At 37.4% G+C, this 22,604-nt stretch overlaps 1 protein-coding gene across 42 annotated transcripts; it reads left to right on the top strand.

Moving 5' to 3' along the window:
* Positions 1-868: 868 nt before the first annotated feature.
* Positions 869-22,107, top strand: LOC108895775 (adhesion G protein-coupled receptor F5). Of its 42 annotated transcripts, none has more exons than XM_051071995.1 (39): positions 869-992; positions 1,857-1,963; positions 2,878-2,929; positions 3,059-3,202; positions 3,313-3,486; positions 4,842-4,880; positions 5,530-5,682; positions 5,802-5,969; positions 6,359-6,388; positions 6,512-6,610; positions 6,991-7,143; positions 7,263-7,430; positions 7,820-7,849; positions 7,973-8,071; positions 8,450-8,602; positions 8,722-8,889; positions 9,279-9,308; positions 9,432-9,551; positions 9,939-10,091; positions 10,211-10,378; positions 10,768-10,797; positions 10,921-11,019; positions 11,407-11,556; positions 11,682-11,849; positions 12,812-12,838; positions 12,962-13,315; positions 13,416-13,507; positions 13,643-13,704; positions 14,456-14,577; positions 14,704-14,916; positions 15,894-16,091; positions 16,281-16,421; positions 16,528-16,706; positions 17,449-17,625; positions 17,733-19,121; positions 19,207-19,248; positions 20,030-20,080; positions 20,182-20,248; positions 21,069-22,107. In XM_051071995.1, the coding sequence occupies exons 2-39, from the start codon at positions 1,862-1,864 to the stop codon at positions 21,125-21,127; spliced, it is 5,823 nt and encodes a 1,940-aa protein (XP_050927952.1). In that variant the 5' UTR covers positions 869-992; positions 1,857-1,861; the 3' UTR covers positions 21,128-22,107. The 42 variants fall into 42 exon arrangements, with proteins under 42 accessions (XP_050927952.1, XP_050927956.1, XP_050927955.1 ...); XM_051071996.1 differs by having other exon boundaries at positions 936-992; positions 1,860-1,963; XM_051071999.1 differs by lacking the exons at positions 8,450-8,602; positions 8,722-8,889; positions 9,279-9,308 and having other exon boundaries at positions 7,973-8,048; positions 9,466-9,551.
* The last annotated feature ends 497 nt before the right edge of the window (positions 22,108-22,604 follow it).

The raw sequence follows: 22,604 nt of genomic DNA, 5'->3' as shown, positions 1-22,604 counted from the left end.
TCACATCATATTACGGGAACAGCTTGGATCAGAGACAAAAATCTGTTACTAAAGTGCACCTGTACTGTTCCTTGGTGTTTCTTTTGACACAGCTAACAACAGACTCCATAATAAATCAAGGTACCTTGAGAAAATATTAATTATTTACATCCATATAACACTAAAATAGATTGTAAACAAAACTTGGAGACCATGTGTCAAGTGTCAGTATATAACATGAATAAATTAAGGACACCATATTTCGTGTTCTTTTGTTCATTTGAATGCAGATCATGTGGACATGCATGCCTGCTTTACAGAAGTGTCAAACATGTCAAACAATCATTAATAAAAATAAGGAATAACAATTAAAAACTTAGGAAAAAACTTAGGTTCAATATTTGCCTTAAAAATGTGAGCTTAACCTGAAAAGGCGGATGGTATGAATGTAGCTGAAGTTCACTTAAAATTTTGAGTTGAAATAGTGTGGAATTGTATGTTTGCAACATAGCTGTTTTAAATGATAGTACCAAGTTTACACAACAAACAACCATGGTTAAACATAATTTATTATTTGTATGTTTTATTATTATTTATATATTTTGTTGAAACAAGGATTATCTTTAGTTGAGTTCACTTACATATTCAAGGCAGGAATTGAACTTAAGTTTTTAAGTTGAACCACATGAATTATTTTTTCAGTGCATGATCGGCATATTGTGAATACAAAAATGGCATTTAAACATCTGAAATGCAACAAACAAACAAACAAAACCTAAAACATAAATCTGTGTACACAATGAAAATCATCACAATCACAGTACTCTAGTCTGACAGTGTGTTAGTATGTCACTTAACTTGCCAGACAGGTGTGTGACTCAGACAGAGCTTTCCAGGAAGTTGAATGCCCTTTCTTGCATGTTTGATTATTGGTCTGTGTATTTGGAGACGTACAGTAAGATGAGTGTGCCTTCCTGACAAAAGCCCTTTTTGAAGCTAGAAGACAATAAGAGGTAAACAACAAAATTACCATTCTAAAACTTCACTCTTATCCTATATAGGCGGCAATTACTTGCTGTATCTTCAGACAGACTGAAGTGAAACTAACCTGCAAATTGTATTAATCAGATGAAAGCAACTGGGAGTTAACTAAGTGTAAACAGTAATACCAGAAACATACTGATTTTAATATTTTCTTTAAAAATACTACAGATGAATTCCTTTTGAGTAGATCACGTAAGAGATGTTTGAGTACCAAACACTGTATTCTCTAACTCACTCTTTTTATCATGCTGTTGCCAGTAGAAAGTTTCCTGTGTGCTGCAGTTGCTAACCCTTGTTTCATTTTGGTAAAACATCAAGGTGCCGAAATTCTTGTAAATATCCTTTTAATGTATACTATGCAAGGAAAACCCTATTACTGCGTCTTAACTTTTTAGTTCAATCAAATTAATTAAAGAATAATTTTAAGGAAATCATGTTGTGTAACAATGGCCATAAAGTTCAGCTAACCAGGAATTTACATTTGAAAATGAACTTTTCAATCTTAAAGTTAACATTTATCACATTAATCCAGAGTTTGAATCTGTAAATATCTCTGCAGTGACAGGAAACAAGAGCACTTTCACTTTAGTTAAGTCGAATTTGGATCATTTACTTCTTGACCATGGAGTCCTGCTTTTATTAGTGAGAGCATAAGCACACAGTTCTCACATGAGCCTGTTCACAAAAGCCCATAATCTGGTTAAAATCTTGATTTTCTGTGCTATCATCAACACTTACATTTCCACTTTTTATATCTACAGTGAATAAATGTGGACATTTCTTCTGATTGATTTGAGAAGGAGAAATGATTGTGTTGACTGTTTTCTCTCCAGTAGGGATGGCATTACCAAAGGCAGTTGGATATATGATTGTTCTTCTGGCTATATACTACAGTCTGGAGAATCAGGGATACAGACAGTCTCTGGGTGCATTCTTTGAGGTAAGAATAATGATAATGATTAAATATTAATAAGAATGAAGTGTTAACACGCATTACATGACTTATTATTGTAGTGTGACCAGGAAGTATTCAGAGCTTTTACTTAATAAAGTACCAGTACCACAATGTAACAATGTAAATGTCATCCAAAATTGTGCTACAGCATCAAAAGTAAAGTACTTGTTCTCCATAAAAATGGTCATCTTGAAGCATCAAAGCATAAGTACAAATTTACAGTTATAACTTAATGAGGTGGAGTGAGTTTTAGTCCCATATAACCTGAAGGTCTGACTGCATCTAAAGAGTAACAAAATAAAGCTGCAGGGTTGTGAGATGATAGATGTTAAATATGTCATGAAAAGAAAAAAAACAGTTCTGCTCCACAAATGTATTTATTTATTCATTTACTCGTGTTTGTTCGCTTTTCCCCTAATCTTTGCTTTTTGTGAAGCATATGATAATTTGATCTCACTGGGCCTTAAACCATCAGAAATGTGACGAGGGCAAATGTCACTTTGGTGTAACTGCTAACAACAACTGCCTGAAACATGTGACAGGAGTCCCCTACTGCTTTTTTGTCACAAGCCAGAAAGTTTTAGAGCCACCGGATTAATCTTTTTAAAAAAGACAAAAAAAACCCATAAGTTTATCATGCTATATCTTAATCTGAAAAGTAACTCATTGCTGACAAATAAACAGGAGTCAAGAGTAAATTAAAAAGGGCAAAGAGTATAATACATACAATAGCGAAAAGTGCAAGTACCTCAGAACTGTACTTACAATTCTACAGTACTAGCAGATGTGCTTACTTTTACATATAACTGATCGGTAGTGTTTTTATAGTTTATAATTAGCTTGTTCTCTGTAGACATACTGTATAGTTGACCTAATTGGATGGAAAATGACTTTTACAGGAATTGATGGGAACAAAAGCATCACCGATTCATACCAGAGAAAAAAGACAAGGTGAGTCGCACTTTGACTGTAACAAGAACAGTAGCCTACTGTTAACTACTGACATGTCTGTGTGCTCATTAGAGAAAACAATGCTGACTATTGAAGATGTGTGTGTATGTCTGTTTCATGTCTTCCCAGCTGCCTCAAATTCCTCCGATTATGTACTTCAAGTTGTTATAAACATCTCTGACCTGGACCGTCTCAGAGATGTTTTGAGCCAACTCCCTCTTCCTTTACCGATCAACAGCACTGTTCAGATTACCACCATCAAAGCCACAACAGGTATATCATCCTTCCTTGTTGTCTCCTCTATTGTTTAGTTAAACATATCTTACCTGACAGCAAATATGTCATGAAACCCTGATGTTACGTGCTGCTCTTTCTTCACATAGTGTGTCAGTCAAATACGACTGGATACCAGTGCAGATGTGAGGAGAACTTTGCTTGGTCATATAACAACTGCATTAGCCACGGGGCCTGTGATACCATCAGTGGTGACACATGTGGATGCATTAATGCCCTTCCAGCTGATGGCCAGTTCTGCCAGCTAAACACCAGTCTACCAGGTATGCCTGCTTGGTGAATAAGTACAATTTAAAGGCACTTAAGTATTACTATTTTATGCCACTTTATACTTTCACTCCACTACATTTATCTAACACCTCTAATTACTTTGCAGATGAAGATTGTTAAAACCTATAAGGATACAGTTATACAGTAGATGAAACCACTAAAAAACTAGGAACATTAAACATATCACAGCTGGCTACAGTATTAAATACCTAATGATAACAATCTATCTCTGATATATTATAATTTAACACTGACAAAGCCCATTTTCATTGCATAGTGAGTACTTTTACTCTGTACAGTTTGTTTATAATACACACTGTTACTTGAGTAAAAATTTGAATGCAGGACTTAGATTAAAGTAATAACATAATAACATAACATTTACATAATAAAATATGTGGTCACATCAAACATAATGCTTTATTGTAGTTGGATATACAACATAAAATGCTCCTCACATATTAATACATCCCCACACACCTTTGATTAAACATCTGTTAGTGGTATATTATTCTGGATAGTGTCGCAATACTTGATGTCTATGGATGATTATAAATCAAGAATATCAGGTAATTACCTCTTTTGGCCAGCAGGTGCTGCTCTGTACCTGTCAAATCCCCAGTCTTAATGTTGTTTGTGGCTGTTTTACTGTATTGGGGAAAGGCTTTGTAGTTTTTCATTTCTTTTGTTTTAATCAGAAGCTGCAAGTGTGGGACACACCAGTTTTTACCTTCCTAAATCATGAAACAAGGAACAACCTGTGACAGAAAAGAAAGCACTTCCTCGTGTTTTTCTGTGTGAACTTTAATCAGATAGCTGGTTGCTGTACATACCATAAGTAAATAATATGTCTCACACAGACACCAGGTTTCCGATGTGTTTCCTTGTTAAGTAGATGAGACATTTTTGACTGAAAAGATTACAACTGTTCTGGTTCATGTCCTAAAAGCCACCTCTTCATATGGGAAAAACTTTGTTTTGCTTTGCATGAACAAAGTAAAAGAGTCTTGTAAAATATTACAAACAAATGAGAGACATTTAATTAAAAGTAATCAAATTTCCTTTGACAATATTGGCAGTGTACAACTGAAACAACAGTGTAGCACCCTCTGTAGAATAACAGCATTTTATGCCTCATGTCAGTTTATGTCATGATGACTGCACATAGTGAAATATGTTGATTGAAAAGATTACAACTGCTCCGCTTCACATCTCAGTATGAGAAAAATTGTATTTTATTTCTATGGATAAAGAACAATAGATTCTTTGTTTGTTTGTAAAACAAATTAAATGTAACAGTGCATTTAATTGTGAAAAAGTGATGCAGATTTTTTTTTTTTTTTTTCAGTGACAACTCCACCAACGCCATCACCTACATCTCCAAATGGTATGACACATTAAAATGAATGAAAGATCAAGATCTGGTTTGATACAGAAAAAGTTCACACTGACTACAGATATTAAAATTTAACCAAAACTACAATATTTTACTAACCTAAGTGTTTTTGTTGCTTAAACCTAAGCACAAACAGGACTCTGGATACGTAACCTGGTTTCTCATGTGATGGTCATACACCTTGTACGCCCACCATCCACCCTGTCCTGTCTCCCCGCAACTCTGCCTCCATCAATGAATGCAATGCTTCATTCAAAAAATATGTTTGCAACTGTAATACATGAGTTGCAAGTCGCTCTTACTGTCACAAGAAATGATAAATTTGTGTCCATGTATGCAAAATCAATAATTGCATTTTGTGTTCATGGATATGAACTACTGTGAGAGCCAGTTGCTTTTTAAGTATCTGTTGGAAATACAAATGTTTACCTCTAGGTTCATACAACTTATACACTATAGACCATTGATTTGAGCAAAAGAAAAGTTAGCTAAAAAGTCTGACAAAGACTTCACATGGGCAACACTTGGATCAGTGGAAGTCATGTCATGATGACAACATATGTGGTGAATTGTTGTATATATTGTTCTATATGATGGTGATGGACCTCTGTGACAGATTTTCTCCTCTTCTCCACCACAGATCCAGTGGACATTGATTTAGTCGTTGACTTGCGCATCCCAGCCTCCAGCATGTTATCAAATTTGAACCTATTTAGGGACACACTGAGAAATTTCAGCTTCCCTCTAACCATCACTCCAACTGTGGTACTAGTAGACTTAAATTTCACAACAGGTAAGATCTTCTGCTGGCTTGTTTCCTTACAGAATTTGTGTGACTGATTTAAAGTGGTTTTATGAAACAGTGTATGACTGGGACACTGTGACTTACTGAGTTTTTTATTTCTTTAAAAGTGTGCTATCCAAACTCAACTGGAGGTCTGTGGTGTCAGTGTGAGGCGCAGTTTGCTTGGTCATGTGACAAGTGTAACACCTATGGTGCGTGCAATAACACCACCTCACACACCTGTGATTGCATCAATGGACTGCCTTCTGATGGAGGGTTCTGTGAACCAATCACAAGTAAGCACTGCTGTTTTGTAGTTGTTTCAATAAAAGGTGATGCAGTGGTTAGCACTGTCACCTCACAGTGAGAAGGCCCTGGGTTCTGTCCAGGGCTTTTCTGTGCTATGCAGGTGCAGGGAGAATTCCAGCTTCCTCCCGCAGTCCTAAACTGACCCCCCCTCCTCTCCCTTAAAGGGAAATGTGTATAGGTATAGATAGCTATAAATAATGGATGGATGGTTACGTGTTGATATAAGCATTGTTGGGGATCAGGGTTGTGTTTAACTATCTGTTAAACATCAATTCATGTCTGAAGAGATCTGATGTTGATTATAACTGAAGCTGTGATGGTTTGTTGGGGCAGAAAAATGTGGTGAAATGATTGAATCTCTAATGTTGCTCCACAGATGTCACACTGTGTCCAACCCCAAGTCCTGGTATGAGAAACATTTTTCCTTGTTCAACAAATTTTGTAGTTGATGAAGACACCTTCATTTATTAATCTAAAAGACTATTTATTCATAATTGCTAAGTCTTTCTGATTTGTGTTTCATTTACAGAGATTACAACAACTACACCAATGATGACGACAACTACACCAATGATGACGACAACTACACCAGCGATGACAACAACAACGATGCCACCACCACCAAGCGGTATTACACATGATCATGTAGACAGTGAGGTTGTGGTTATGTGTATCTCATGAAGTTGCTTCTTTGTGATAGGAACTCTCTGTTGGGACTTGTCATTTGCCAGGGACATGGAGTATCTGTAACAGCAATATTTCAATGGTTTGGAAATACAAATGTTTACCTTTAGGCTCATACAACTTATACACAATAGACAATGTATAGCCTTGATTCAAGCAAAAGAAAAGTTAGCTAAAAAGTCTGACAAAGACTTCACATGGGCAACACTTTGATCAGTGGAAGTCATGTCATGATGACAACATATGTGTTGAATTGTTGTATATATTGTTCTATATGATGGTGATGGACCTCTGTGACAGATTTTCTCCTCTTCTCCACCACAGATCCAGTGGACATTGATTTAGTCGTTGACTTGCGCATCCCAGCCTCCAGCGTGTTATCAAATTTGAACCTATTTAGGGACACACTGAGAAATTTCAGCTTCCCTCTCACCATCACTCCAACTGTGGTACTAGTAGACTTAAATTTCACAACAGGTAAGATCTTCTGCTGGCTTGTTTCCTTACAGAATTTGTGTGGCTGATTTAAAGTGGTTTTATGAAACAGTGTATGACTGGGACACTGTGACTTACTGAGTTTTTTATTTCTTTAAAAGTGTGCTATCCAAACTCAACTGGAGGTCTGCGGTGTCAGTGTGAGGCGCAGTTTGCTTGGTCATGTGACAAGTGTAACACCTATGGTGCGTGCAGTAACACCACCTCACACACCTGTGATTGCATCAATGGACTGCCTTCTGATGGAGGGTTCTGTGAACCAATCACAAGTAAGCACTGCTGTTTTGTAGTTGTTTCAATAAAAGGTGATGCAGTGGTTAGCACTGTCACCTCACAGTGAGAAGGCCCTGGGTTCTGTCCAGGGCTTTTCTGTGCTATGCAGGTGCAGGGAGAATTCCAGCTTCCTCCCGCAGTCCTAAACTGACCCCCCCTCCTCTCCCTTAAAGGGAAATGTGTATAGGTATAGATAGCTATAAATAATGGATGGATGGTTACGTGTTGATATAAGCATTGTTGGGGATCAGGGTTGTGTTTAACTATCTGTTAAACATCAACTCATGTCTGAAGAGATCTGATGTTGATTATAACTGAAGCTGTGATGGTTTGTTGGGGCAGAAAAATGTGGTGAAATGATTGAATCTCTAATGTTGCTCCACAGATGTCACACTGTGTCCAACCCCAAGTCCTGGTATGAGAAACATTTTTCCTTGTTCAACAAATTTTGTAGTTGATGAAGACACCTTCATTTATTAATCTAAAAGACTATTTATTCATAATTGCTAAGTCTTTCTGATTTGTGTTTCATTTACAGAGATTACAACAACTACACCAATGATGACGACAACTACACCAATGATGACGACAACTACACCAGCGATGACAACAACAACGATGCCACCACCACCAAGCGGTATTACACATGATCATGTAGACAGTGAGGTTGTGGTTATGTGTAGCTCATGAAGTTGCTTCTTTGTGATAGGAACTCTCTGTTGGGACTTGTCATTTGCCAGGGACATGGAGTATCTGTAACAGCAATATTTCAATGGTTTGGAAATACAAATGTTTACCTTTAGGCTCATACAACTTATACACAATAGACAATGTATAGCCTTGATTCAAGCAAAAGAAAAGTTAGCTAAAAAGTCTGACAAAGACTTCACATGGGCAACACTTTGATCAGTGGAAGTCATGTCATGATGACAACATATGTGGTGAATTGTTGTATATATTGTTCTATATGATGGTGATGGACCTCTGTGACAGATTTTCTCCTCCTCCACCACAGATCCAGTGGACATTGATTTAGTCGTTGACTTGCGCATCCCAGCCTCCAGCGTGTTATCAAATTTGAACCTATTTAGGGACACACTGAGAAATTTCAGCTTCCCTCTCACCATCACTCCAACTGTGGTACTAGTAGACTTAAATTTCACAACAGGTAAGATCTTCTGCTGGCTTGTTTCCTTACAGAATTTGTGTGACTGATTTAAAGTGGTTTTATGAAACAGTGTATGACTGGGACACTGTGACTTACTGAGTTTTTTATTTCTTTAAAAGTGTGCTATCCAAACTCAACTGGAGGTCTGTGGTGTCAGTGTGAGGCGCAGTTTGCTTGGTCATGTGACAAGTGTAACACCTATGGTGCGTGCAGTAACACCACCTCACACACCTGTGATTGCATCAATGGACTGCCTTCTGATGGAGGGTTCTGTGAACCAATCACAAGTAAGCACTGCTGTTTTGTAGTTGTTTCAATAAAAGGTGATGCAGTGGTTAGCACTGTCACCTCACAGCGAGAAGGCCCTGGGTTCTGTCCAGGGCTTTTCTGTGCTATGCAGGTGCAGGGAGAATTCCAGCTTCCTCCCGCAGTCCTAAACTGACCCCCCCTCCTCTCCCTTAAAGGGAAATGTGTATAGGTATAGATAGCTATAAATAATGGATGGATGGTTACGTGTTGATATAAGCATTGTTGGGGATCAGGGTTGTGTTTAACTATCTGTTAAACATCAATTCATGTCTGAAGAGATCTGATGTTGATTATAACTGAAGCTGTGATGGTTTGTTGGGGCAGAAAAATGTGGTGAAATGATTGAATCTCTAATGTTGCTCCACAGATGTCACACTGTGTCCAACCCCAAGTCCTGGTATGAGAAACATTTTTCCTTGTTCAACAAATTTTGTAGTTGATGAAGACACCTTCATTTATTAATCTAAAAGACTATTTATTCATAATTGCTAAGTCTTTCTGATTTGTGTTTCATTTACAGAGATTACAACAACTACACCAATGATGACGACAACTACACCAATGATGACGACAACTACACCAATGATGACGACAACTACACCAGCGATGACAACAACAACGATGCCACCACCACCAAGCGGTATTACACATGATCATGTAGACAGTGAGGTTGTGGTTATGTGTAGCTCATGAAGTTGCTTCTTTGTGATAGGAACTCTCTGTTGTAGCAAGGGACTTGTCATTTGCCAGGGACATGGAGTATCTGTAACAGCAATATTTCAATGGTTTGGAAATACAAATGTTTACCTCTAGGCTCATACAACTTATACACAATAGACAATGTATAGCCTTGATTCAAGCAAAAGAAAAGTTAGCTAAAAAGTCTGACAAAGACTTCACATGGGCAACACTTTGATCAGTGGAAGTCATGTCATGATGACAACATATGTGGTGAATTGTTGTATATATTGTTCTATATGATGGTGATGGACCTCTGTGACAGATTTTCTCCTCTTCTCCACCACAGATCCAGTGGACATTGATTTAGTCGTTGACTTGCGCATCCCAGCCTCCAGCGTGTTATCAAATTTGAACCTATTTAGGGACACACTGAGAAATTTCAGCTTCCCCCTCACCATCACTCCAACTGTGGTACTAGTAGACTTTAATTTCACAACAGGTAAGATCTTCTGCTGGCTTGTTTCCTTACAGGATTTGTGTGGCTGATTTAAAGTGGTTTTATGAAACAGTGTATGACTGGGACACTGTGACTTACTGAGTTTTTTATTTCTTTAAAAGTGTGCTATCCAAACTCAACTGGAGGTCTGCGGTGTCAGTGTGAGGCGCAGTTTGCTTGGTCATGTGACAAGTGTAACACCTATGGTGCGTGCAGTAACACCACCTCACACACCTGTGATTGCATCAATGGACTGCCTTCTGATGGAGGGTTCTGTGAACCAATCACAAGTAAGCACTGCTGTTTTGTAGTTGTTTCAATAAAAGGTGATGCAGTGGTTAGCACTGTCACCTCACAGTGAGAAGGCCCTGGGTTCTGTCCAGGGCTTTTCTGTGCTATGCAGGTGCAGGGAGAATTCCAGCTTCCTCCCGCAGTCCTAAACTGACCCCCCCTCCTCTCCCTTAAAGGGAAATGTGTATAGGTATAGATAGCTATAAATAATGGATGGATGGTTACGTGTTGATATAAGCATTGTTGGGGATCAGGGTTGTGTTTAACTATCTGTTAAACATCAACTCATGTCTGAAGAGATCTGATGTTGATTATAACTGAAGCTGTGATGGTTTGTTGGGGCAGAAAAATGTGGTGAAATGATTGAATCTCTAATGTTGCTCCACAGATGTCACACTGTGTCCAACCCCAAGTCCTGGTATGAGAAACATTTTTCCTTGTTCAACAAATTTTGTAGTTGATGAAGACACCTTCATTTATTAATCTAAAAGACTATTTATTCATAATTGCTAAGTCTTTCTGATTTGTGTTTCATTTACAGAGATTACAACAACTACACCAATGATGACGACAACTACACCAATGATGACGACAACTACACCAGCGATGACAACAACAACGATGCCACCACCACCAAGCGGTATTACACATGATCATGTAGACAGTGAGGTTGTGGTTATGTGTAGCTCATGAAGTTGCTTCTTTGTGATAGGAACTCTCTGTTGTAGCAAGGGACTTGTCATTTGCCAGGGACATGGAGTATCTGTAACAGCAATATTTCAATGGTTTGGAAATACAAATGTTTACCTCTAGGCTCATACAACTTATACACAATAGACAATGTATAGCCTTGATTCAAGCAAAAGAAAAGTTAGCTAAAAAGTCTGACAAAGACTTCACATGGGCAACACTTTGATCAGTGGAAGTCATGTCATGATGACAACATATGTGGTGAATTGTTGTATATATTGTTCTATATGATGGTGATGGACCTCTGTGACAGATTTTCTCCTCTTCTCCACCACAGAGGAGGACATCGATTTAGTCATTGACTTGCGCATCCCAGCCTCCAGCATGTTATCAAATTTTAACATATTTAGGGACACACTGAGAAATTTCAGCTTCCCCCTCACCATCACTCCATCTCTAAAATTAACAGGTGTAAATTTCACTACAGGTAAGAACTTGTGCTGGCTTGTTTCCTTACATTATTTGGGTGGCAGATTTAAAGCTGTTTTATGGAGTGTATGATGTATCCTGACAATTTTTTTGTGTGTTTGTTTTTTTAAATTTCTTTAAAAGGGTGTTCTCCAAACTCAACTGGAGGTCTGCGGTGTGAGTGTGAGGAGCAGTTTGCTTGGTCATGTGACAAGTGTAACACCTATGGTGCGTGCAATAACACCACCTCACACACCTGTGATTGCATCAATGGACTGCCTTCTGATGGAGGGTTCTGTGAACCAATCACAAGTAAGCACTGCTGTTTTGTAGTTGTTCAAATAAAAACTATGCCATCAGCAAAGAAGGTGACAAAGAAAAGATCATTCCATGTCAAATCAGATCTGGTTACTACGATTTCCTGAGTGCATTCATGTGAAAGAGGTGGGGTTGTTAGTTAAAGCTGCATTATCAGAACCATGAGTAATGTATCTATGAATGTATATTAATGTATATGAAATGTGAACAATATGATCACCTGACTAGAATGGAAACACTAGAAATAATTTCCAATTATTAAGTCAGGCTGAGGATTTATTGTAGGTATAAATAAGTACATAAATATTTTTTTCTTACTCAGTGAGTGTTTTTGCTCTTTAGTCTGATGGTGATTTATTCTGAGTTACCCTGAATATGTGATGCAGATAAACAGTAACAGTATTGTCTGACTGTTTCTCCTGCAAAGCAGAGAGGAGAGGAGAGAGTTAATGTCTGAGGTTGATCTGACTGAAATGTTCATTTATAAACGTGGGAAATATTCAACAGTGTGTGGATAAAAGCGTCTTTGTTCAATCAAAATGAAGATATAATAGTAAATAAGTGATCATTTAGTGTGATAAAGTCTCTCTGTTTGTTAGAAGCTCTGTTGTGGACATACCAAAGACTGGAATGAAATGATTCACTGAGTTATAAAAATATCTATTAATCTAATCTTAATATCTATTAATTTGTCATTCAGCATTAGTCAAGAAGTAAACCACCGTTGTAAGACTGAAAACCCAAAGTTAAACCTAAAGTTACCTCACTAACTGCAAATCCTGCTTCGTAGTACAGGCCTCTGGTGTAAGGCGTGAAAGTCTACATGTGTTGACATAAACATGGTCAGAGTCGTGTTTATTATCTGCTAAACATCAATTAATTATAATTGAAGCTGTGGTGGTTTTTGGGACAGAAAAATGTACTAAAATGATTAAATCTCTAATGTTGCTCCACAGGTGTCACTCTGTGTGAACCAAATCCTGGTATGAGAAACACTTTGCTTTGTTTTGCATTGATGAAGTTCAACCAGACATTTGATGAAAAATAGAATTAATTGATGTAAAAGAGCATTTATTGACAATTGATAACTGATCATTTATTTACAGCGAATATAACAACACCACCACCAAGTACGACAGCGACAACGCCAATGCCAACAACTACAACAACACCAATGCCAACAACTACAACAACACCAATGCCAACAAATACAACAACACCAATGACAACAAATACAACAACACCAGTGACAACAACAACACCAATGCCAACAACTACAACAACACCAATGCCAACAAATACAACAACACCAATGACAACAACAACGCCAATGCCAACAACTACAACAACACCAATGCCAACAATTACAACAACACCAATGACAACAACTACAACAACACCAATGACAACAACACCACCACCAATAACAACAACAGTGGCACCACCAACAACAGCAATCGGTATTACACATAAAATGTAGAGAATGAAGTTATGTGTATCTCATGAAATTGCTTCTTGTTGATAATTACTTACTAATTACTATAATTACTGTTTCTGTAGAGGAGAGGAGGTTGTCGTTTACCATGGAGAGAGACTTTGATCCTGCATACAATCAAACAAGCAATGAAGTTTATCAAGACACTAATAATGCTGTAAGACTTCATATGTTTCTTCTGTCTAGGCCATTCAGTTTTGTTACAGTATTAATGCATTGAATCTATGGTATACTTGAGCCTGATTTGATTGTAGAATTAATAACAAGCAAGCTATGTCATTATCTCAAACAGATTCAAAAACAAAGTAAGAAGTACATCAAAAATCTGCATTCAGTAACGTTAAGTGGATTCAGGTAAGTCACATTTTATTTGCAGAGGATATACTTTTCTACTAACTGTTAAGTTGTTTTTAGGTTTTTGAAACATATTTGCATGGTGCCAAGGTACTTATTTTTCATGTTTAAATTCAATGTTTAAATGTAGTATTTACTTCATATAGTGTCAGCAGTTTAGAAATCAGAATACATTAATTTTAGCCATGTTAGCAGCATGGCTCTAGGGATGGCAATGTCAGTGCATCAGTCTAGCACTTTGGTCAACAGAGTTTGGGCTGTTTGACACAGCAACAACATTTCTGCAGCAGAGCTCCTGTTCTGTACATGAAATACACTTAAGTGCTCAGACTTGAAACCTGAAAGAAGTAATTACCACTGTTGTAACATTATGGTGCGTTAAAACTTTACCTGTCAGGACATTGGTTTGTCCAATACTTGACATTTGCAGTGAGTGTTACACAGTACTCACTGGCGTAGTGCACGAATTGGCTGAAGTGGCTGCTGTGCACTTTCCTGAAATTACAATAACAACATGTGACCAATATTGTCAACCACCGAAATATCTCACAGTCTAATATGGCACCATGTACAAAATGTGTGAAATCTCACTTTGGCCAAGTATTAACCTCTTCCCTCTTAACATGTGCTTTTTGTCGGTGGTTAATGATGGTTAATCACGTTTCCTGAGCAGATGTAATATGGTCCTAAATGGACTGTATAATATCAATTTGTGATTGGATTTTCATTGTGATTCAATTCTGTATTATAGGAGAGGAAGTACAATTGCTGATTATACTGTCAGGGCACCTGCTTTTCAAGAAGGAGAGATTGAAGCACTTGAAATTGGGGTATTTGAACAAATGGCTGAAAAGTATTCTATGATATATGACAGTAAGTCAGTTTTACACTTTTCTGACAAAAAATAAAATTTTCTGTTATTTTTCAGAAAATTCAGGACTGTCTGTTGTGTACAGATGATTGTATTATAATTCTCTCCTTTTGTCACTTTTTTCACAGGCCTTGTTTCCTTACCATTTACACAACCTTTTTTCGGAACAAGTGTGACTATTCCTTGTGGTCCCGCACCATCATTTCTCAATTTTAGTGGCAGCTTCACTGCAGAGTGGAGACATAATGACAAGTTGATACTTAAGGACAGTGAATACAGCTTTAAACAAGACAAAGAAAAAGCATATTTAACCGTGTCAAGGTTTTTCAGCACTAACAATGGTAAGAAATAGATCTGGTGTTGCAGTCATTGTATAATTTGTAGTTCCGTCTTAGAGAACATTTTCAAATCATACACATTTGCAATGCAAGTGCTGTCTAGGCATTCTCCTTGTGCTCTGACCTGCTCAAATGCACAACTCTGAACGGCTTGAGGGCAATATTTGTGTGCAAATGCAAAAACAATACCGTCACCGTCTGTTGTGTAGCCTGGCTTAGAAAAAAATGTTAAAACATGTAGACATAGTTATTATTAACATTAGTTATTCTATACAGCTATACTGAAGTATAAGGCGGAAATGGTTTCATATATAAAGTGGTAACTGTTACTTTTTGCATCAGTCATAATTGATCAACACTGAATCATAACTAACAGAATTTGCAGTTCAGTATGTAGGTGTTGCAATCTAAATCAAGGTATGGTCACATTACATTTCTGTTCCACATTTTTACCATTCACTTTTATTGAGGCATGACTATTAATACATTCACGTCACACTACCAGGCCACAAACTGTAACAGCTCTCACACTGGAAACAGAACATCATGCCCTTTTTCAGGGTGAAGTGCAAAGAAATTTCACTAAACAGAAACGTGACCTACCTTGGAAACAGCTATTCACAGATAACACTTGTTGTAATGTAACCATGTGTTCAAATTCAGACTCCTTGTGTTTTTTAAAATCCACTGGAAATGTAGAAAACATCTAAAGGTAGATGAGACAAAGACCAAATCACCCCCAAGAAAAAAAATGTGTTTAAAATTGGCTTTAAAGGTATCCATTCAAGTCTGTTTAACGCTCAAAGTTTACAGCACAGAATATCTGGAAAGGTTGCTTTTACCGTTTAAGAAGCTAAATGCTGAATTTAGTTGTTGCTTGTCACTGGATGGTGCTGTTTTCCATTGTGTTTATGTATTAATTTTGCATTACTGGCTTCCCATTCATTTGACCTTTAACTGCTGATCATTTTTAATTTCAGGAGAATATGAATGTAGGCTGAAAGGCAAAAACACTTTCAGACAGAAATCCAACAGAGTGTTCACCTTCAAAGAGCCACCCGTGATCCGAATAGAACCAGTAAAAAAAAAAGTTCGCTGTGTGGTTGGAAAGACTGTGAAATTGGATTGCTCTGTCAACAGCCCCTACAAGGTTGAGTTTAAAGACATCTCTGCTGCAGGTAAGCTTTAAAAAAACAAACAAACACCAAAAAGCAAATAAGCTGCAAGGAAATTATTTTCATGTTAATGCAGTTCCCAGACAACTATTTGAGATAATGTTTATACAAATTGGCCTATATTATTTATCATTAGTGAATTCTAATAATTGACTACTTCACATTTATGTGGTGTTTTCTTTGTATGATTAGGCACAGGGAGCACAATCAGCTATACATATACAATTGCTGTCTGTGGAGCTGAGCAGAAAGTGATGACGTTTACTTGTCAGGGGACAAACTTAACAGAAGTTAAAGGTGAAATAACAATAACACTGGTGTCATCCACTGAAGGTATGTGTCAATCCAGACATTATATAGCATTTAATACAGTTCTGGTGAAGATATTTTAAATGTTGTTACAAGTCCTGATGTTAAGATTCCCTCCCCCAACCACCAGCTTTTGACTGTGATGAAGAAGCATTTGGTGTTGGAAAGGTTGGTGACGAGGCTGAAGCTTCCTGCAAACCAAACGAGGAGGGAGAAAGGATAGCAGTTTGTCAGAAAAATGGCAAATGGGACATTGTAGACGACAGCTGCATCCTAAAACCAATTAAGGAGCTGCTTAACCAGTCTGAGGTGATCTAGTTCTCCAACTGTTTTTGACACCAAATGATAGTATCAACATGAGTGAATGCTGGGCAAACTCAGGCCTGGGAATGCTTGTATTGGCAGTGGCAGCAGAAGTTGTCAGATCTTTTACTTAAGAAAAACTTTCACAGTTATAAAGACTGTAAAAAAAAAAAAAAACTGCATTTTATTAACTGAAATGTACATAATGTACAAAGTCTTGTAAATCCACACAGTAAATCCAAGTTTGTATCCAAGCTGTATATGCTTTAGTGTCTTGATGTTTGTGAATCTTTGGTTAGGGTAATCATGTTAACAGGGTAATAGGTTGTAAACATTGCTTGCTACAGGAAGTAATATAAGATAATATGTAGAGTTTTACTTATTTATTTTACTATGGCACTGTGATTTCTGAAACTGAAATACAGCTAAAGCATATTGTCTGCCCTCCACAGTACATTTGGAGTCATATAGAATCTCTTAACTAAAGATGTGCCAAGATGTGCATGTATTTACCCCCAACTCTGTGTTGTCTCACACTGTACAAAGGCTGAGCTCCTGCCAGTGGTAAAGTGGCGGCAGAAACTGAGGTGCCCTTGCACAGGGAGCTTGCCCTTGCATTTGCAGCACAGTTTCATGCCACCTGCATAATTTCAAAAATGGTTCAAGTGAATAACACTCTACACCAAGTAACTTTGATCTGACACTTGATACAATGCTAATCTTTTTTTTTTTCTTTTAAATTTTGCAGTCCTTAACACCTACTTCACTGCCAGTTTTCTTGGGAGAACTCAGCGAAGTCACTGTCAACCTGACCAAGGAAGTGGTTGAATCTCCTAACAACATTAATGCCATTGTTGCTATACTCAGCAATGTAGCAAATACAACATCATCTTTAGAGATCTCAATAACTAAAGCTTCAATGGAGGTATGTGAATTAGTCTGCTGGGCTATCCACATGTCCTAAACAACACATGTATACAAAATATGTACTACATTTAATATGATCTAATTCCTACTTTCCTTTCAATTTAGGATATCCTAATAACTGCAGGTGTCCTCACCATAGATGGGGCAAAGGATTCATGGGACACTCTAAACACCAAAGATACAGAGAGACAGACAAACAGCTCAGTAACAAGAAGTAGCATCCCTGAACTTGAAAGTGTCAGCTCATCATTGTTGCAGTCTCTTGAGGTTGTCACAAGTAACCTTAACAATAACTCCTTTGAGATCGTGACACCTTCCATTCTCTTGAACAAAACTACATTCACAGACACATTCAATGCTGACTTTAATGCTTCAGTGGAGATCGACATACCAGAAGATGATGGAATAACTAAAGCAATTACTGTGATAACGTTTTCCTCAATGGATAACGTACTCCCTGCAAGAGACGAAGCCAATTCATCCGTCAATGTCATCAATGGGAGAGTCATACTTGTTCAGACGAGTGGCACCATCAATAATATTTCCTTTGCATTCGATGTTATAAACGATACTCTGAATAACCCTCAGTGTGTTTTCTGGAACTTCAGCCTCTTCGATGGTCTGGGGGGATGGGACAATGAGGGCTGCGAGTTGATAACAAACGTAAATGAAACCGTCACCTGCAACTGCAACCATCTGACCTCATTCTCTATCCTTATGTCACCCTACGCACTAAATATCCCTGCGTTGGATTACATAACCTACATTGGAGTTGGCATATCCATGGCTTCCTTGGTTATATGCCTCATCATTGAAGCTGTCATATGGAGAAAAATAAGAAAGAACAACACATCTTACTTGCGTCATGTTTCCATTGTTAACATTGCTGTATCTCTCCTGATTGCAAACATTTGGTTTATTATTGGGGCAGCCATCTCAGACGCAGAGAAGAAAAACCAACCAGCTTGCACTGCAGCCACGTTTTTTATCCATTTTTTCTATCTAGCCCTGTTTTTCTGGATGTTAGCCTCAGCTTTGCTGTTACTCTACCGCACAGTCAGTGTCTTCGATGGGGGTTTGTCTAAAAACTCTATGCTGGCTATTGGATTCTCTCTGGGCTATGGTGCACCTCTCCTCATTGCAGTCATAACAATAGCTGTGACTGCACCCAGTGAAGAGTACATCAGAGGAACTGGGGTCTGCTGGCTCAACTGGTACGAGTCCAAAGCTCTACTGGCATTTGTAATCCCTGCACTGATGATAGTGCTGATAAACCTGATCATCCTATGTGTAGTGATATACAAAATGTTGAGGCGAAGGGCAGTGGGAGGCGCTGCACAAGCAGCTGAAAGGCACGTTCTAGTAGTTATTGCTAGGAGTTTGGCTGTCCTCACACCATTTTTTGGAATAACTTGGGGCCTGGGAGTTGGAACTATGACCAGTCCAAAAAATGTAGGAATCCATGCTACATTTGCCCTCTTCAATTCACTGCAGGTACAAATACAGTAGTTACTGTCATCACAGTTATTCTGTGGATTCTGCATAGTATTTTACCTTTTGTCATTGTGTCTTTTTAAAGGGTTTCTTCATATTGGTGTTTGGAACGCTCTTGGACAAAAAAGTATGTATGACTCAATATTTTTAATTTTAGAAAATTACTCACTTAATTAAAGGCAAAGTCTACCCTAAAATACTGTTCACATTTTTGATACTCATATTGTATACCTAAATTCAAATATATGAATTTACTGGTGAACAGCAGAGACAAAGAATAATGAAACAGATTCCTGGCCATTGTTACAGCAACAATTGTGAACTTAACTTTATTAACATGCATAGACATTTTCTTGAATTACTATCCCAAACAAACATTCTTAGAGTTGGGCTGTTTTGAGACTGAAAATGATATTGCATTTAAAAACATGGGGAACTGTGCTAGTGTGGGTGTGTTGTCACATGTGCAGTCAAGTGACTTGTCTGAATAATCAGTGTATAATTCATCCATGAGTTTGAAGGCTTAGTATTCCTGCACAAATTCTCTCTCTAAAGTCAAACTTCCAACTTTTGGTCAAGGTTGTCTGTAATGATAATAAACTGAAAACGAATAAGCTAATGAAAAATGATAAGGCTAGTATGCAGTAATACAACTGTTAGCAGTTGAAGTTAGCAGCACGTATATTAGGCTGTTAGCCAGCCTTAGCCATCCATCACTGATCTACATGTACTGATAATAAATTGGTAGTAGTGATGAGTTTGAAACCCAGAACAGTGGTAACACTTTCCACAAAACAGACCTAATATACATTCTGACTTGTTGGCCTTTTTAAAGAACATATGTTGATTGAAACAAACTTATTTTAGTGTTATAGCAGGGTGCTAATTTTTGAGAATTAACTTTTCAGGTGCGGTCAGAAATAACAATAAAGTCACAAACATCGGGAACTGGGACGAGGGTAAGATCAGTTCTCTAAATCATTTCATTTTTCTAGGTAGCTCATCAGTCACTTGTCAAATATTGTGGTGCATCATGTTTTTGCTTTTCCTCTTGTTTTAGAGCACCAGCGCAGGAACATCATCGTCAAGTGGATTGGGTTTTTTCCGGAACTGGAGAAGAGGAAGAGGTAATAGCAACAGTTGCGAAAGAAAATATAGATTTCAAAAAAAATGCTGGTGTAGCAGTTTAGGGAGGGATTGCTGTGAGATTTGATCATTTAGGGCCTCAAAATGTAATAACAGGTTTGGAGGGTAGCTTGAGAATGGACTTTCATATTAAGACATCACCACCACCTTGTTTAGCAGTCCAAACAACATAGGCACTGGTGTAGTCAGGCAGGGAAACCTCATTTGATGGTAAGAAAATATTTTAAGCCATGTTTTACATAAAGCAGTCCTATCCAGACAATGCAAGCGTCAAGTCATTTATCAGTAAGGCTTTCATAGACAATGACCTAACATAAAAATAAACAAAAAAAATGGAGCTTTCAGTAATAGGCCAATCTGTAGAGCTGATAGTAGATAATGCGATAAATGACATTAACAGACACCCTCTACATTTAGTTGAAAATTTTGGTGAATTGTGATTACCTCAATATGAGTGATTCCACAAATTTCTTGTTTCTTTCTGGTGTCATGTGTTAACAAAGCACTACAAACAACACAACAAAAGAATGTAGATTTTAATCTGCCTTCAAACCTGGCAGTGTGGGTAACCAGTTTAGAGGAATGTGTGAACTCTCCCGATAAAAACAACTGCTTTTCCTGTTCTTCCCACTCTGCAGACAATATGTGAATGCAGCATAAACATCAGGATGTCAATATTAGTATTGTGTGTTAGCATGCGGACCTCACCATTTAGCTCAAAGCACTATTGTGTCAGTATGCAGCCTTGTTTTGTTGTTTTGCCACAGACTGAATTTTGCTGTTTTGTTGCTGTTTTTTCAGATGGTTACAACATGTCATCTAGTGAGTCTGGTGCATCTCACTCCTTCACCAACACTTGATGATCCTGGCAGCTTTAGTCAAGCAATGACAACCAACCATGCAAACCAGCTGTTGCACATTTTTATTTGTCTCCATTGCAGCTACAACAAGGGAAGACTAAAAAAGCATTTAGTCAAAGTGCTTCTCACAAATACACTATACAAGTATTTAATAGTATTACATACCTTTTATTAGATGTTTAATAGTGGTTCTATTGTACTAGTAATTTTCTAGCAGATCATAATTATTTTTGACAACACACAGAATGTGTGTGTGTGTGTGTGTGTCTGTGTGTGTGTGTGTGTGTGTGTGTAAAAGTATTCAGCACGTAGTTTTCAAACAATGAAATATCCACAAAGTAGATGCAAAATGGTTCTTGTTTTGGTTTGCCAATCAAATCAGTTAGACAAGGCAAGGCTGTCTTACACAGATCAGTGAACTTGTTTACTCAGGGGTTGGCATCACAATTACAATTGCTATCTTTCTGAGGACCTATTTCAGTTGTAAACCACCACTGGGTCATGGTTGGGGTTAGGAATTTAATTGTGATACTTATTGTGTGTGTGTGTTGTGTGTGTTGTTGATGCAACAACAAATACTACTTAATGTTTAGTGTGTATTTTGTGCAGTAGTTTTGTGTAGCATAAAACTGAAGAGAAGTACATTGTTTTTTATTGCTGTGTGACATGGACACACATCATTTTAAGTGATTTATAAATGATGCAAAATTGCTCAAGCTGCTCACTTTATCAAAACCCCATTATACTGTTTACATGGTTTTTACATGTGTGTTTCAGAAAGAGAGCTGAATTCTTAATACTGAAATGTCAGTATTCAGTGTTTAATGTGCTGTATTTTTGAAATGAAGTAATTTTACCTATAGTTTTTGTAGTTTAGGAGTGAAAAACAAAGCAGCACAGTCATTATACTTATGTAAAATAAGTCTTCCACAGAGCCACTGGCAACATAGACTGGCACACTCATATCACTGTCACTGCCTCAGGCTATCACAGACTAAATATTAAAAAAAAAAAAAAAAAAAAAAAAGCTACAATATTTTCCTATTTGTCTAAAAATTAGGTTTTTAATTTGTAAGGGCACATGTATCACATCTATAAATTATGTGTTTGTTATTAATGAAAAGTTGGTAGTAATTATAATTAAACTCTCTACCCATGTATGCCAGTTCCTGCTTTTCAAAACCTTTTAAATCAACATTCTTTTGCATTCTAATAAAACACTTTTGTCTATCTGTAACAGTTGGATTATGCCTCACAAGTCTGTGGTTTTAGGATATGATTAGTATATAGTTGGGATTTTTCTGAGGCTTTATTAGTAGCAGAAAATAACTGAGAGTCTATTACCCTCAGTTATGTTTAAAATTGTAGCAAATAGCAAGTGGCAAATATATATTCACATTAATATTGTACGTATATGTTAGGCAAAATAAACACATGCAGGACCTTAAACAAGACACATCTTGACATACTTCAGTAG

Source organism: Lates calcarifer, linkage group LG7_1 (genome assembly GCF_001640805.2).
Source record: "Lates calcarifer isolate ASB-BC8 linkage group LG7_1, TLL_Latcal_v3, whole genome shotgun sequence".
Classification (NCBI taxonomy): Eukaryota; Metazoa; Chordata; class Actinopteri; family Centropomidae; genus Lates; species Lates calcarifer.
This window is presented reverse-complemented; position numbering and strand designations above follow the sequence as displayed.